The 17,285-nt window shown below is 43.1% G+C and overlaps 1 protein-coding gene across 1 annotated transcript in view; it reads left to right on the top strand.

Moving 5' to 3' along the window:
- LRRK1 (leucine-rich repeat kinase 1) overlaps nt 1-17,285 on the top strand; it is a 77,772-nt gene that overhangs the window by 22,627 nt on the left and 37,860 nt on the right. The window contains exons 5-11 of the mRNA XM_009886969.1: nt 66-214; nt 9,537-9,763; nt 10,282-10,409; nt 10,674-10,837; nt 11,545-11,682; nt 15,593-15,705; nt 16,832-16,908. Of these exons, the coding sequence (XP_009885271.1) occupies nt 66-214; nt 9,537-9,763; nt 10,282-10,409; nt 10,674-10,837; nt 11,545-11,682; nt 15,593-15,705; nt 16,832-16,908 (996 nt within the window). The remainder of the gene's footprint in view (nt 1-65; nt 215-9,536; nt 9,764-10,281; nt 10,410-10,673; nt 10,838-11,544; nt 11,683-15,592; nt 15,706-16,831; nt 16,909-17,285) is intronic.

Here is a 17,285-nt window from a genome sequence, read left to right as displayed (position 1 = left end):
TTCAGCTCCTTGTTGGTTCCTTTACATGAGAAGAAGAGAACAGACGATCTCTCTTTTCTCTAAAGGGAATGAAGATGTAGCTGTGTTTTTGTTACGGAATGGGGCTTTCTTTTGTTCCTACATCCTGATGGACAGTCCTGAATCCAGCAAACACCTTCTGAGGAAGTATTTCATTGAGACGAGCCCACTACCAGGTAGTGCTCCAGCAAAAACAGTAAGTAGCGATTTATCTGTCTGAAGAGAGATTCTTTTAAAGGAGCATCATGTTAATAATTGATATTTGTCTTTGTGCACTGTGTGACTGATGATTCTTCTTCTCAACTATGAGCCTTGTGGTTTGCTACCCATTTAGAGAACAAGTTGTGAAAGTGGCTTTCGTGCCAGTGCTGAATTGCAAGGTGTAAAACATTGGGCCTTTAAATGGTATCATTGTGCAAGACACCGTGTGTGGCAGCTTCCGCTTGGCAATTTTAACATTAGTGTGTGAACCAGGCATATGCTGTGGAAGGGAAACATTGACTTTGTGCTCAGAGTCTTCCAGAGAAATAAGCATTACCACAGGCTGCCTTGGTGACCCAAGGATAATCACTTCATTTATGTTTCTATTGTGCAATTCTAGTTGAAGGTAACACCAGAAGCTGTGCCGTCCCAGAGTGTTAGCATGGTACAGGCATAAGCATGTAACCACTTCTCTTCCCCTGTGTCTGTTCAGATACAGCACATACAAATAGGCTCATGTGGCTTCTTGTTAACATGGAGCATGGGCAGAGCGAGATGACGTCTGCTCAAAATACATTCTTACCTACTTCAGATCCTCGTCTGTAAAATATGGCTGATAGCCTTTACTGCTACTCACGCAGGACAGATCTGGCTTTCTGGAGCAGCATGGAGAGGGTCGTGTGTGATCAGATCGTATTAGTTGAGCTGCACTTGTCCCACAGAAATGGTTTTTGATGGGACACACACACGCCCACAAAAAGGAATTGAAGCCTTTTTCGGTTGGCAAGAACTCTGTTCACTACTTAGCCACTGACAGCCTTTTGACAATTTTCATTATTCATTTGCGTCTCTATTTCTTCCTCTGTAAAATGGAGAGATTTAAACTCCTCACATCTCACAGCTGTTGGAAAGCTTAATACATAGTGAAGATGCTTTGAGATCTACAGATGAAAGGCATTGTTTTCATGCAGAGTATTATTGCATTTCATGACTATCCCATATCTTTGTATAACTAGGCTATATTCTCCATTCTCTCAATCTCTATTATGTCTCCTTTATTCAGAACTGAAAAACGTCTCGCAGCACTCAGTGCTTTATAGCGAAGTGTGTAGTATTTCATATTATTTCTGCTGTCATCCAGCAATTTAGTTATCAGGCATTTTTCATTTTTCCCCTCAGTATGTAGATTAACCAACATTAAACAGGAGCATCAGAGCCCTGAGCTTTCAATAGTTACAGTTTTCATCAGGTCATAAAAATTTTGCAGTGAAAAATTGTGAAGGAGATTTTTCTATCAAGGCTCTGTCTGTGTGAATCCCGTTGCTGGTTGAATACCTGTTTGCTCAGCTCGTAACATTACAGGGTGTTGATTCTGCTTTGGTGTTAAGTAAAAATAAGCAGAGAGATTTTCATAGTGTTATGAACTTCTCCATTCTCTGTTTTCCTGCCAAAACCCTGTCTCGCTGGATTCCTGACGATACTGCGACTGTCAGGGACTACAGTCCACGTATGTGAGCTTGATTTCTCTAGGTTCAAGCAGCAGATTTAGAGCCCTCCTTGTGGGATTCGTAGTTTCATTGACAGGTAAACAAAAGGAAGCTAGATCCTAGATGTTTCTGCATAAGAGTTGATAAAACTACATGCCTTTTAGAAGAAACTGGGTAATTCAGCTTGAATAAGCTTGGAATGAATGTTTGAATTGCAGGGAAGAGGTCTGTTTTCCATGTGAGCTTGCTGGCAACATTTAACTTAGCTGCTGTAAAAATGACTCAGCTTTGCTGTTGTCACACCCTGAGCGAAGAAGAGAGCAGTCTTAAAACATCAACTAATAGCCAGAAGGGCCTGGTTTAAAAAAAAAAGAAAAGAAAAAGAAAAAAACAAAGAAACAGACTAAGAAACTTGACCTTGATTCTTCTAGTAGCTGTTTATTTTTAATATGTTTGCTTATTTAATGCTTTCTCTTTGAATTCTTTGAATTCATTTTGGCAGACTGGGCCAAATTCAGGAAGATTTGTCCTAGTTTGTCTGCAGAGCTCAGGTCTCTGAGAAGTGATAGTCACACACCCTGGTGATTTTTTAAAACACGACTTCATGGCAGCTGCAAACAAGCTGCCTCAGTGCTTTCTTCATATCTCTTAAGGTTCACAAATGTAAGTCTTCTTGTGTAAGGGCTGTGATGTGTTTTGCACTGGGAGGAAGCAAAAAAGGACTGTGTGGAGACTGCGATGTGTATGGCTGCCAGCTGGGTGTCAAAAAAACTCTCCTCTTGGATAGGGCAGACCGAGCACCGATCGTTTCAGAATGAGCCCAGAACTTCAAAAGGGTTTGTCCCATCTGTGCTCTCTTTAAGTGAAAACACTGCACAGTTGACCTCCCAATTGATTTCACAGTAGTGAATGCTACCAGCTATGCATAAAATGTGGTTGGAGAGCTCGATGTAGCTGCCACACCTTCCAGGCAGCCATCGCGCTGTGCGTAGTGCTGCCCTTTCTGAGACAAGAGGAATTACATCTCATTTTTCTAATATCTGTTTCTCCTTTTTTTTTTTTTTTTTTTTTTTTTTTTTTTTCTGGCATAAATTTATCCCCACAGCAAACCGCTGTCTTGCTAAAGAGAGGAAGTGCTCCATTTTTACAGGAACAGGTAACAAATGCCAAAAAAAACAACCCTGCAGTAAAGTGGCTGGGCAGAGATTCCAGACTTTGATAAGTGAAGTTGGCATGAAGATACATGTAACTTTGGAGTGTTCAGTGTGAGATACAGGTGTGTTTTTCTGTTACAGACCAGAAAAGAGCTTGAACTGCTGCATATTCCCTAGGAAATATTTTTGTCAAGAATTTTATACACAAGCATACAAATGTTTGTGTATGTATATGCATGTGAACATCCTCTGATTTCTTTACCCACTGCCTGGCTAATCTCAGTTACATCACCATTGGTAAAGAAATCTGCAGCAGTTCCACTCAAGATTCACAGCAGCGTTATTGATGGAGAAATTGGATCCCCATCCTCAGAATATCCTGTCTATGGCAAGAGCGAGGGGCATGTCATGTCAGTTAGGAGGAATGCACAACAGCCTTTCTTAAATCACCTTACCAAAAGGTCTCAAATCTAAGTAAATATTTTTTGTCTTTGTAGCTCATTGTTTGCTGAGGAGCAGTGAAATTTCTTGCTTCTGCACATTTTCCAGTCCCTTGCCTTCCTCAGTGCATCCTCTGCCATCACTGCAGTAGAAGATTTGCATTTAGTTTTCAGGACTCATATTAAGAAATTCTTTCCTTGGCGGGAGAGGAGAGTCTACAGAGGTTTTCAGTGACCTTCTGAAGAGCAGTAAGTTGCCCAAGTCAGACTGTGCCCAGGATCTAACAGCCTTTGAACACCATCCCTCCCTTGTTTGGGCACAGGGCTCACCAGCCAGTGCCAAATGGAGAAGGGTTGAGCTGGTCACCGGACTCCTTGAGTTCAGCATCACAGACCTTTGGCATCAAAGAAATGGGCTTTTCTAGGAAGACAGTGGAGATGATTAAGTATGAGTTGTGGAGGAGATTCCCTTTCTTCGTGGCCTTGCTGTCAGGCTTTCTTTCACTTAATTATATTTTCACTGTGGAATGCTGAGCCAAGTAAATCTCCTATGTAACTCCACTGAGGTTACTAACACCAAGGTGAATTTGGCCCACTATCCCTAAGGTAGATGAAGGGGCTTGGCTGATACTCCGTTTTGTAGTAGTCAGGCAGAAGAAACACTGTCAGTCCTGGGCTCTGGATGGGGAGGAGGGCTGAGTGCAGGTAGATTCAAAAAACTGCCTAGGAGTTGGGGACACCTATCCTGCAGCATTCATAGCAGGTATTGGATTTCACAGTCTGATCTGTGGTTTTAGAGGTCGCTATCTGAATTCTGCAGGTATCTTTCTATCACATTAAATACCCTGAGGCCATGGCTCTGCATTGTTGAGGTAAATGATACACAGCAATCATAGAATCATAAAAGGGTTAGAGTTGGAAGGGACCTTAAAGATCATCTAGTTCCAACACCCCTGCCATGGGCAGGGACCCCTTCCACTAGACCAGGTTACTCAAACCCCCATCCAGCCTGGCCTTGAACACTTCCAGGGATGGGGCATCCACGACTTCTCTGGGCAACCTGTTTCAGTGTCTCGCCACCCTTAGAGTAAAGAATTTCTTCCTAATATCTAATCTAAATGTACCTTTTTCCAGTTTTAAACCATTACCACTACCCTTCCTGATAAAGAGTCCCTCCCCATCTTTCCTGTAGGCCCCCTTTAAGTATTGAGAAGCTGCAATGAGGTCTCCCTGGAGCCTTCTCTTCTCCAGGCTGAACAGGCCGAATTCTCTCAACCTGTCTTCATAGGAGATGCGCTCCAGCCCTTTGATCATCTTTGTGGCCCTCCTCGTGACTCGCTCCAACAGGTCCATGACCTTCTTTTGTTAGGGGCTCCAGAGCTGGATGCAGTACTCCACGTGGGATCTCACAAGAACGAAGTAGAGGAGGAGAACCACCTCCCTTGCCCTGCTGGCCACGCTGCTGGTGGTGCAGCCCAGCATGCGGTTGGCTTTCTGGGCTGCGAGTGCTCATTGCCGGCTCATGCTGAGCTTCCCATCAACCAACACCCCCAAGTCCTTCTGCTCAGGGCTGCTCTCCATCCATTCCCTGCACAGCCTGTATTTGTGCTTGGGATTGCCCCGACCCACGTGCAGGACCTTGCGTTTGGCCTTGTTGAACTTCATGAGGTTAATCTAAATGCAAAATAGAGACGAGTATTAATCTGAAATGCGAAGTATCAGAGATGTATGGTCCTGCTTGCACTCACTAAAAGCAGGCTATAGATCTTGTTACTGCATTGGTTGGTATACTCAAAGACAAGTACTTTTTTGTGCTGAAATAAGAGCCTGAGCCCCCTGTAAAGAGCATCATCTTGAAACAGAGCAGGAACTGAGTGAGGGATAAGCACAATCAGATCTTTTTTCTGATTTTTTTTTTTTTTTTTTAGTGCAGCTTTGTTGGATGCAGTTTAATTAAGCAGGAAGAGAAAAGAGGGAGTTGGAGTCTGTAGTGCATTTTTACTCCTGGCTCCCTTGGGAGAAGAGGACATGTTACTGTTCCATTATATGGGCTGGCAAATGGAGTCTGGGTAGCCTGAAACAATGACTGGTGTCGCACAGGAAATCTGGGACTCTGGAATCTGAATTCAGAATCTCAGCCACAAGAGCCTGCTTTCTCCTGTGAGGAGGAAACCAAAGGAGTAAGCCAGCTCTCCAGGCCGTTGTTCCCATCACTGCCAGAATTTCAAAGCCCTGTATGGTCATATGCATCCTCTGTGTGACTGAAGGACCTTTTGCGTGGAATATTTGCTCAGATTTTTGGCTCAATTTTCTTGCTTCTGTTTGTTTAAGTAAAATATATGAATAGTTCAAGGGGTTGGATACTCTGGTCATGGATGCATATCTTAAGAGAGGTGAGATGGAGCATCCCACTTTAGATCAAATGCTAAAAGATGTTTAAAAAAAAGCCAAGAAAATTTTTGTTCCCTGTTTTCTTTTTGGACCATGGTGTGGATCCTATGCATCCACAGCCATTGTGGCAATACCATTGCCAAAGAAGAAAGTGCCAGGATGCCACTGCTTCCATCTTGCTGTACTGTTGAAAGTTGTCCTGAACTTCCAGGGTACATCTCCTCTGGATGACATCTTTGTTATATGTCCTGCCTGATGCAGTGCTGGTCTTTGGTGATCATAATATATAAGGGATAATAACAGTTTCTGTGCTGTGGCCAACTTTGGTTGTAATCTCACTGGTTTCCTTGATGCAGGGTGAAAAGTAGCTTTAATCCCACCACCAGATCTTCATGCCAGATTGATCTACCACCGTAGTACAGCAGCGTGGAGCCCATAAAAAGGGGCTTCAGCCACTGCCTGAGATCTCCATGAAGGTCATTGCTGTTCCCCTTTGTTGGCAGACAGCGAGCTGTAGAGGGAAGTAGAAGAAAGAGCATGGCAGATCTTCATGCCTTCATTTTTGACGTTTAGTCTTCCTCTGAGCAAGGTCTTTGTGATGGCTACAGGAGATAATTGATGGGTCTGATAGGTAGGCTGAGATGAATCCACCTTTCTGTAACCCTCAGTGCTGTTAGTATTTCCATACCCCATGTCTTGACAACAGTGTGGGTAAGTGGGAAGCCTCTTCCTTACTAGCAGTTAATTTTTAGGCCATAGACATGTTGTCTGGAACTGCTGCCTAAAAGCTTGGATTCTCCCCTATTCGTTCTGGTTTACCCCCTCCGCCCCTATTTTAGCTTTTGAAAAAGATTGGCATTACTGGAAAGAAAGTATCAGGACGGACCATGCGTTGCCAGCCAAGGTTAGTTGTTAAAATGGTTAATTCCCTGTTAAAATGTTTCTCACATATCTAGGCAGAGTGTGCTTGTATTATACTTTCAGTAGCTGGATTTTTGTTACACCTTTCTCTTCTAGCCTGAAAAGGCCATTCCTATTAAAAATCTACATGAAGCACATGTAGTTGGGGACCAGGCCTTTTCTTAACTCTTTTCTAAGACAAGGGGTTTGATTTTGCAAATGCAGAGTATGTGATTTTATCCAGCACTGTTAGGTAGGACAGTGATGGGTTTTTTTCTGTATGAGCAAAAGTTACGGTGTAGGTTTAATTGTCCTGGCATAAAAAGGGGTTTGTTGGCAACACTATAAACCACAATATGGTATAAACGACATCAGTAAGAGAATTTCCTTGCTGATTAAGCTTTATTTCTATCAGGGACAATTTTAGCTGGTCTAGGATGGAGCTACAGTGATGCTGCCCTCCTCCCGGCCCCAGCCAGGCGCTCCTACCTCCTCTTGCACCCTTGTAAGTTGTTTTTTGGTGACCTTGGCTGAGAGCTAAACCAGCTGAAAATTCTCTCTCTGAAATAAAGAGCATAATATGACAAGATAGGGTAGTGTCCTGAATGTGCATGTAAGTCGCCAAACAGATATCAGTACTACTTGAGGATTTTGTTTGTAGTGTAGAGCTGGTTTCCGGCATTGTATGGGTTTAGGGATCTTGCTCCTGTTAGGAGCTCTTGAGGCAATTCAAGGAACCAGAAAAAACTAGGCAAGCGTCTCAGTATGAATGGGGTTGGACTAGATGATCTCCAGAGGTCCTTTCCAACCCTGACCTGACCATTCTGTGAATGTGCTCTTTCCCAGCGAGGTTTCCTCCTGCTGGGAAGATCTTCCGTCCTTTAGCATCAGTACCACATCCTTACATCTCTCCTGAAGCGTGGGATAGCTAGGGATGGAAAAGGGAATCCAACCTGTTCTTATTCTGTTACCGTGGATCACAACTGATCCCCGTCCAGTGTTGTAAACAAGCTCAATCTTGGGCTGTTGCAGGTGAAGAAAAAATTACAGAGAAATACATACAGAATTTAAAACAGGAGTTTGTAAGCAGGCATCTTGTAAATCTACCAACTTGGAAAACCTACCAGTAAAGCAGAATATGTTTAGTGCCAGTGTGAAAGCTTTGCAGTGTAACTCCCATTAGGTATTGTATATTTTGCAGTAGTAGTGGGTACTGTGCTTAATTTGATTTCTTGTTGCTACTGGCTTGCAGTGTTTTCTGTGGATGCCTTGTGGCATGTTGGTGAATGTAGCTTTAGACAAACAGCTTGGACTCTCTGCCTTGGTTTCCCCAGTGATACAATGGGCGTAATATTTCCATTCATGTTTGCGGGGCTGTGCTGAGGCTTCACTAGGGAACATTTGAAAAGCACTGTATCTACGCTAAGTATGACTTCTGTCAATTTTTTAAAAGGGCAACTATTTGTGCTTACAAATGCTTATTTGTGCATTCTCTGTGTGATCTACATTACTTGGAATTCTGAGTCACAAATAAGTGTTTCGGATAGATCTTTGTTTCCCTTTTCTCTCCCTTCCCAAAATATATTCCTTTTGATTTTAAATTTGGGGTTAAAAGTCTTAAGACTTAAATACTGGGAACTGGAAAGCAAATTAAGATTTGCTGTTGGGTCCTTGCTGCCTCCTGGTGGAGAATTAATGATCACTTCATTGAGGCTGTCTTTGGGGTGAGTTACCTCAAAACCACTGAGCTTCTGAAAACGTTTTGGGACTAACGTTTTACAAACCTGTATTTTGGAACATAGATCTCATTGGAACGCAATGAGGTGATCTTGAAAATGAAGCCTAAGGTTGTTTGTTTGCTTACATTGATCACTGTTATGTGTCCATGTTTTTTTTCTGTCTAATATAGACCCTGAAATAAGTAGTTACGCCTTTCATAACTTCTGTTCTTTTTCCCAAAGAAGATAAAACAACTTTATTTTCTTACTGTCAAAAGTAGCAGAACTTTATCTAAAAAGGAGGCAACTGCCAAAATCACATCTCTCAGATGCTAAAATACCTTCCTAAATGACACTGAGCAAACTTCTGGTGTTTAGAAATGCTTTACAAGAAGGTGTTTGCCTTTCCTTGCCTTACCCAGACGTTCCTTTGCAGAAACTAAAACTTTCCCAGAACGGTTTGGGTGCTTATTGTTGGAAAGTTCAAGATGGAAGAGCAGTGCCTGGGCATGTATTAATTATTCCAGCAACAGGCCTCCTCATAAGAAGTCATTCCCACTCTCAGCATATCTGTCCCTGTCCTGTCTACAGATGCACATGCAACGATCCACAAGCTTTTTGGACACAGACTGTTCCACAGGGGTTCCTCTGGACCTGCCTGGCCTTTGTTGGTGTTCAGAGTCCCTTGGAGATCTGAGCAGCGATGCAGGCCACATCCAAGAGGCAGAGTGGGGTTTGGGCCGCAGAGTCTGGATTTAAGATGGGTTTCCATGATCTGTCCGTATTATTCCGCTAACATCGGGTCTGAATGCACCTTGCGGGGCAGGGAGCCCAGCCCCATGGAAACTCACTGCACGTTGTTGGATGAACAAACATTAGAGTCTGTCCAGCTCCCGCATGAGAGTGCTGGTGTCAGACAAGGGCAGCTCACCCTTTGTGGGGCACGCTGGAGCCGGTGTGTGGACTGGCGAAGAAGTCCAGGTCCCCTGCTTGCGCTTTCTTGTGGTCTTTGGAGTGAGATCACAGAGCAGTTATATGGTGGGGGCTGCTGATATCCAGGCATGATTTAATCTCTGAGTCAGTTCAATTCCTAGAAGCAGATTGGAAAGTAAGCAAAATATTTATAGTCTGTGCTCTGATCTGCCAGATTCCCAGTGGTGTAACACAGGCCGAGGGCAACTGAGATTTTACTAACGTGGTTTCCTCTTCTTTCTTTGACATATACAGGCTTTATGTGTGAACTGGTCAAACCTCAAATTGCCATGGGTGGATCTGGACTGGCTGATTGATATCTCCTGTCAGATAACTGAGCTCGATCTCTCTGCCAACTGCCTGGTCTCCCTTCCATCCGTGATCCCATGGGGCCTGATAAACCTCAGGAAGCTCAGCCTGGCTGACAATCAGCTGACGGAGTTACCCAGCATACAGTCATCCGATGAAATTATATGTACAAGGTGTGTGCGCTGGATGCCTACAGCGAACTGAGCCCGTATGGAGAGCAGGTGCAAATGAGTCAGTTGTGCTTGTGTGAAACTGCGTAAGTGAAGAACACATGCAGGAGCTCCTTGGTTTATTTTCTGTTTGCTGCAAGGTTTAACTTAAGATTTTTTGCGTTCTCAGTGTTTCTAAGTTAGTTGTCAGGACAATTGTATTCCCGTATTGTCTCATGTTGCTTCTGCTTTTCTCCAGTTCTGGTGAGCCCCACTCCTCTAGGTCTAAGCCCTGAGATGACTCAGATTGACATTTACTGGCTCTTATCAATTATCTGATCTGCTGTCTATCCGGACCGCTTCTGCCTGCTCCCTGGAAGGGTTAATTTTCTAAACAGGGTTTTTTGCTTTGCCTTGTGAGAGCACATTCCGGCTGCTTTCATTCAGATCTAAAGCTGTCCTGGTAAAATAGATGTCTGTGGCAACAGGAGTCTTTGCTAGCATTTTATTGATGCCTGACTGAGTATCTTCTGAACCGACAGGTTACTCGAGGTCGACGTGTCCAGCAACAGGCTCTCTACTCTCCCTTCTGGATTCCTACATCTTAAAAACCTTAAAAAACTCATTGCTTCCAAAAACTATATGGAGAAGTTATTTGACGAGGAAAGCAGTACGTACTATCCAGTGTTATGCTTACATTTCAAGACCCGATTTGTAAAGCAGAACCCCAAACTGTTATAATAATGACTTTAAGACAGTATTAACTACAGATGCTTGATGTCTCCCAATCCTTTGTCCAAAGTACATGAAAAGGCCTGGTTGGTTTTTAGCACTCCTGAAAGCCTTTGGCTCTTATCTAGCAAGTGTGCAGTATCTTGCTGTATCGGACTGCTATCATGCTTACACCAAGTCCGCAATGTTTTGTGTTTTCTAGCAACTAATTGGATTGGTTTAAGGAAGCTGCAGGAGTTTGACGTCTCTGACAACAGGTTGGTGGAACTTCCAACGGTTTTTCTATACTGCTTCAAGTCCCTAAACATACTGAATGTTTCCAGAAATCAGCTGAAAGTGTTTCCAGATCCCTGGGCCTGCCCCTTGGTAAGTTGAATTGCTCTGACAGAGTCAGAGGCTGAAAAAGCTGTTGAAACAATACAAAACATATACTGTGATGCTTAAAAAGCTGTCGGATGTCTTAGGCTAAAAGGCTGTTCTGTTTCTGTAGGAGTTGCCCTGCCTGATTTGGTTTATTGGTCTCAGATCAAGTCTTTCTGAGGTTCTGCACTGTTCTCACCATGTTGATGGCATTGGTGGAAAACTTGTAGAAACGTGTCTTATGTGGCTGTATTCTTTTTCTCTGTAGTTCATATGAGCATAAGTATTGTTAGGATCATTTTACAGAACACTCAGCCTTCATTCAAAGTTAACTTTGCCCAAACCTGTGGCTAACTACGGCATCTATATCCACCCGTCACTGTGACTTTATTCCTCATTATTACAGGGATAGCTGGAGAACAGCATACTTTGGTGAGGTGTTTGTTTATGGTTGAAAAGCAAATGGGGATAATTTTCTGAATAACTTTTGAAATACTTTTCGCCCACGAAATAATTTGCCCATCAGTTAAGTGAGAGCATCTCCTCAGCAAATCCTATGTGTCTGCATGCAAATATATTATCTGGATCAAAATATATAGAGAGATCACCTAGAATGAATTTCTTAATGCCTCAAACATGTGACAGCTGATCTACCTCATTATTTAAAGAGATAATTACTACTCTGTGGGTGTTTTTGCTTTTATGTTTTCCAGAAATGTTGTAAAGCATCTAGAAACTCACTGGAATTCTTACCTGACACATTGACTGTTTTCTGGAAAAATCACCTCAGAGAAGTGGATTTTTCTGAGAACTCACTAAAAGAAGTTCCACCAGGACTCTTCCAGCTTGAAGTAAGTGTCATTTCTTCCTGCTTCACAGTACTTCTCTTAATATTTATTCAGACCTCAAAGTCATAGCAATGGCTGCCTGATTAAGGTAGGAAACTACCTGCTGTTTTGAGTTGATGAACACGGCAATTGCACAGAGCCTCTGAGCAGCCCATAACCTCCTGAATGGCTACACTCAGGCCCTTGTCCAGTGTGATATGGTATCTAGCTTTTGACACCGGTCTTCTGAGAACTCTTTGGATGTCTGTGGTTTTCAGATTTTAGGAGCACAGTTTGGAAGACAACCACTGCATTGTAGCTGCAAGCTCCAACCATTGAAATATAGATGTACTCAAGTGCACTCACAAATAGTTGTGTTTTTTCTTAATCTGGCACACCAGTGTTGTGTAATTAAGGATTAGTCTTTCTGTGCTGAAAACAGCGTCTTTGAATGCCTTAAACAGTGCTAGTTGGCATCTCTCTTGTCTTTGAACTTGTGCAGATTAAATAATTCTTGCCAGTGGATCTCAGAGATCCATAGCTTTACTTCAAAATTCTTCAGAACTTGTGGCTTCGCATGGTTTCGACATGAAACCAAGCAGAACTTGGGGGTTTCCTCCCAGCTTCCCTTCCAGATTGTGAAACTTGGGGTCATGGAGATAGAAACAGAGGTAAATTGTTGTGCAAAAGTTTCATGATTTTCACCGCTGGCCTGTGTGGGAAGGTTGCAGAAGTGGCAGTTCATATGCATGTCCAATTCAGACCTTGAGAGTCTACTGCAAAGGAGCCTCTTGCTCCTGCCTGGAAGAAGAGTGCTGAGATCGTTTGCTCCCTCAGTTGTTTTTAATGATCTCTGCAGATTTTGTTTTGCTTTCTGGTAACCATTTGTTTTCAATTGGCATTTCTCCTGAAACAGAATGAATCCTATGGACTATTGTCTCTGAAACTTGTTTTTTTCTGAATACATTAAAAATGAGCCCAGTGGGTGGGAGCTACCATAACAGATATTAAACACTAGATGGTGCTTCAAGGGCACATTTCTTCGGGTGCCATAGCTCAGAGGCAGCAGAGGGATGTGAAGGCACCATCAGAGAAGATCTCAGTGCAATCTCTGCTGATGGTCTGTCTTCAAAGTTAGCAAGCTTTGGCTGCCTTATGTAGTGCCAGTTTTTATCCATATGTCTTCAGCCTTACTTTCATAAAAGAAATAAATATCAGGTATTTTCAGTCCCCCAAGGGCTAGAGTGTGGTGAGCAACTAGAAGGTGAAAGCCCATGCTTAGATCATCCCTGGCTTGGGCTACTCCTTGCTTGTACAGTTGGTGTCGGTGAATACGGCTGCACTCACACTCCAGCTCTCCCAGCCCTCTCCAGAAGTAGATGTGGGAAGGGGGATAAATGGGCAGTAACGTTTTCCTACATATAACTTAGGAAACATTATATGGTCCTACATTATTATGTAGGAACAGCAGTGAACTGTTTTCTGCCTGGGAAAAGCTGAAAGGAGAGGAGGCCTGTGACTTGAAAGCATATCCCTGACCTGGGCTAGTGGGACATGTAGTTTATCACTGGCCTTTGCTTGGTTTGCGGAGGCGTCTTACAACTAGGACGAGCTCACAGTTGCTAATATGATGTATATACTAGAAATGTGGTGTTAAGAGAAGCAGAGGCCTTCTCAGCTTTCACAGAATGGTCAGGGTTGGGAGTGACCTCTGGAGATCATCTAGTCCAAACCCCCTGCGAGAGCAGGGTCACCTACAGCAGGTTGCAGAGGACGGTGTCCAGGCGGGTTTGGAATGTCTCCAGTGTGGGAGACTCCACAACAGACTTCCTGTCTGTTGCCTTCTAAAAGAACCAACTGTATACATGCTCCAAGCCATGCCTTAGTTCTCTAGACTAGTTTGCGTCTGTTGAAGAGACCTGACCCTCTCTGGGTGGAAGTATTCAGGTAAGACTCTGGTCAGCTTTTCCACATCGCGGGCTGACCGAGACAGTCTAATCTGGATGCTGCAGTTCCTTCCTTCTGGTATAATCTAACACACCAGAGCTCTTTTTGCATGTGGCAGTAGGTTTGAAGGAAGTTGTCTGCTGCTGCCATTGTCTCACTTCTGGAGGCACCCGTTCTCTTCCGGAAAGGCAGCAAAAATGGAGAAGTTGGAGATGAGAAAGAAGGAGTAATTGCAAAACAAGGACTAGTGATCTCCAGAATTACAGTCACGAAGAGCCACAACCAGTTGAAAGTCACTAATTTTCCCTCCATGGAGCAGGCACATAAGCATTGCATATAATCTCACCAGGCTCTCAGCTCTCCTGGAGAGTGGCCTTTGTCAGTGTTTGTGGGGGGCACGTAACATGGATACAGTTGACTGAAAATGAAGCACTGCAGCTAGACCACACAGAACAAAGTTTGTGCTAATTCTGGAACATGTAGGCTCCCTTTCCTCCCATCCCCTGCTCAGGGATATTTCGGGAGAGAAGTTTGAAGCATTGTCATTGAGCAGCCCCATGCTGATACTTGGAAAGAGCTGGACACCAGGCACCAAGGGAGGACTGGGCCTTCCTTCCAACAGGAGGTTTAAGCCAGATGATGATAAAAGCATTGGCTGTCAAAACACGAGTGGCAGGGAGGGTTTTATAGTTTGCAGAGTTTTCCAGCCCTTTCCTCTAGTGGTTCACTCTGCGCATCTGCACTTCTATATTTTACTGTTACCTTCCCCAAGTCTCACCAAGACCCAGTGCTGCCCCTCTCTTATCACTAGAGGGAGCGTTTTGCATGGTAATTGCCATTCCATCAACTGCTGGTTGTCCACCGTTTATGTCACATGGATACTTCATATTTTTCCAATCTGAGAAAAGGGGAAGAAGGCCAACAGACTGGCTTCATGAGACATTGTTAATCCTGCTTGATGAAAAGGGGCATAAACCTTTTATATTATGGGGAGCACATAAAACATTTAACACACTTGAAGCTGAAGTCTCAGCTGGTAAAACATGATTTCCATGGGTTATAATTCATTAACACTGCTGTACTTATGGCACAAGATAATTCAGCCGATGTTCTGCTTATGTCTCTTTTCATGGGGTGACCTGGAGAATAAACCTGGTTGGAAACTCTACATACGAGACTGTTTTTCAGTGGAAAGTTGGGTTTTCAACCAAATGCAAATGTTCATTTGAGCCTCAACATTATTTTTAAAGGCAGATAGAAGAGCAGAAGCTTCACAGATCTGAATGTGAACTGCATTTTTTCTTTTATATTTCTGTTAAGTTTAAAGGAGAGCTGTGTTTAACCTTATTCATGGTATTTGCAGCTGAATCCTATCTGTGTGGTGTTAACTGTACAAATTAGCTTCACTTCTTGTTTTTAAAATTTCTGTCTCTGGTGTGAGGAATAAAAAATTACATAGGTAACTTGTATAAATCTTGGAAAGTTAATATAAATCCTTTCCATTTTAATAGACATATAATAACAAAGCAATTAAAAATTTTCCGTGTGTGAAATAATTCACATTTTGCACATTGATTTTATGGGTACAGAACAGGTGTAAGCCCACTCTGGCACTGGCTTGCACACACGTATGAGACTTCTCATCCCTATGTGGCATACTGTGTAGGTAAATCATACTGTTCTTTTCCATCTGGAAGGGTTTCCTCACTAAAAGGAAAATGTCCTCTTAAATGGGTTGTTTCCAATTGAATCTGTCAGCAAGTACACTAATAATCTCCCAGAACTAATAGTGGTGTTGCTTCGTGCAGAAAATATACTTGCTGGAGACAAGAAGGAAACGTTTGCATGCTAGGCAGCACGGACAGGATGTTCTGATGAATAAGATGTACTTTCTTCGTGTTTCTGTTATTTAATAGCCACGCTAAAAAACTTCTTTCTGTGTGTTTGATGGACTCTGTCTTCTAACTACAGGCTGTTCCTCTTTTAGGCTTTGGTGTCCCTGAAGCTGCTGGGAAATCAGTTAGTTACATTGCCTTCACAAGATAAGTGGAATTGCAAACAACTTAAATCGCTGGATCTCTCAAAAAACCAACTTGGGAAGTAAGTGTTTCTTTCAAATTTTGACTGAGAAAACAAAAGCTGAAGAAATAATAGCAAACCCGATCCCTCGTGTAATACAAAGGGTGTCAGCAGTGAATTAATTACCTGCATAGAAGGCATTGATATCCACATGCCATGTCTCTAAGTATATTGTGTGTCTGTGACAGTGATGAATTATCCTTTACCGATTCTTTGGGCATTCAGCACACTATCATTTATTAAGCAGATAGATTACTGATAATGGCAGTTTAATTTCAGAGCATGTAGAAATTTCTTTAACCCAGTGTGTGGTTCATCACTACGAATACCCGTTTGTGGGGAGCATATCTTAACCATAAACCATCTGGATGGGCTGCAGTTTGTAGTTAGCGTGGGAGTGTTGTTTTGGAAAAAATGAAAAATCTTTGTTTTTTAAATGGAAGTGTAACCAGCTGCAAGTTCGTAGAGAAGACTGGCATTAATAAGGTCATCCAATAGAAGAGTGATGTTCCTCTATTTAGAAATTACAATAGGGATGTTTAACATAGAGAGTTAAAGGTCCCTTATCTTCTCCAGAACTGCACTGAATTGTGTCGTACTTCTACCTTCTCATTTGGGTGCCCGTCCCGCAAATTTTCTGGTGTCCTTATGGGCTGCTATGTCAATTGCAAAAGACAAATGATTGTTTTTTGAATCTCTCAGTGCATTTCCAGAGTCATGTTGTTGGGTCATCCTGTCAGAGACTCTCTGGTGAGAGCAGGGAATGGCAGCAGGTTGGTTCTCCAGCGCTTCTCGTGAAGCTTGTTCAATTTGGTGTTTGACAGCCTACTTAACCTTGACACCCATAAAGCTGGGGGTCAAGTGCTCTCGCCCTGGGAGCTGAAAGTGCAGCCTTGCAGAGCTCTCTTAATTTGCCAGAAGAAAACCATTGGGCCTGGACAAGTGTTGGTGGAGTCTTGCCCAGAGGGTTTCAATCCCATCTCTCAAAACCAGACAGGAACCCATAAGAGCTGTGCTGTGAATCCCACAGCCTTGAGTGGAGCCAAACCAGACCGCATAGTGTCCTGGGTACGCAGCTCCAGCACCGGTCTCAACTGCTGCGTCCAAGCTCTTTTCTCCACTTGTCACCATTTTGTTTTGCCTGCAGGAGTGACGAGGGATTTAAAACAAAGCGGATTCCCTTTTTCACCACGAAGAGCAGGGTGCGCTGTGGCCCAGAGACAGGTAAGGTACATGGCAGTGCAAATGCAGGGAAGTAATTCCAGGTGAGCTGTGAAGCAGCAGGAGTCTGTGGAGTTTGGCTGGAGGGAAATCAGTGTAAATTCATTTGCAATTTTAAGTGCAACGACATTTAAATTAACAGGAAATATGTTTAGATAAAATATTTCTAAAGAAATGGTGCAGCTGATTGGTACCATCGACGTATAGAAAGATGAAAAATGAGTGAAACCTGTTTCTTTCACTGAGTTTTTGTTCTTTTCATGAAGGTTATTCTTTTTAGCTAGAGTGCTAACTGGTATGTTGAAGGGAAATGAACCCATGCTAAGTCTTATTACTCTTAGGATTGTTTCAGTTGCTGAATTTGTAAATTGCCTGTTTCC

The sequence above is a fragment of the Charadrius vociferus genome, unplaced genomic scaffold (genome assembly GCF_000708025.1).
Source record: "Charadrius vociferus isolate BGI_N301 unplaced genomic scaffold, ASM70802v2 scaffold190, whole genome shotgun sequence".
Taxonomy (NCBI): domain Eukaryota; kingdom Metazoa; phylum Chordata; class Aves; order Charadriiformes; family Charadriidae; genus Charadrius; species Charadrius vociferus.
This window is presented reverse-complemented; position numbering and strand designations above follow the sequence as displayed.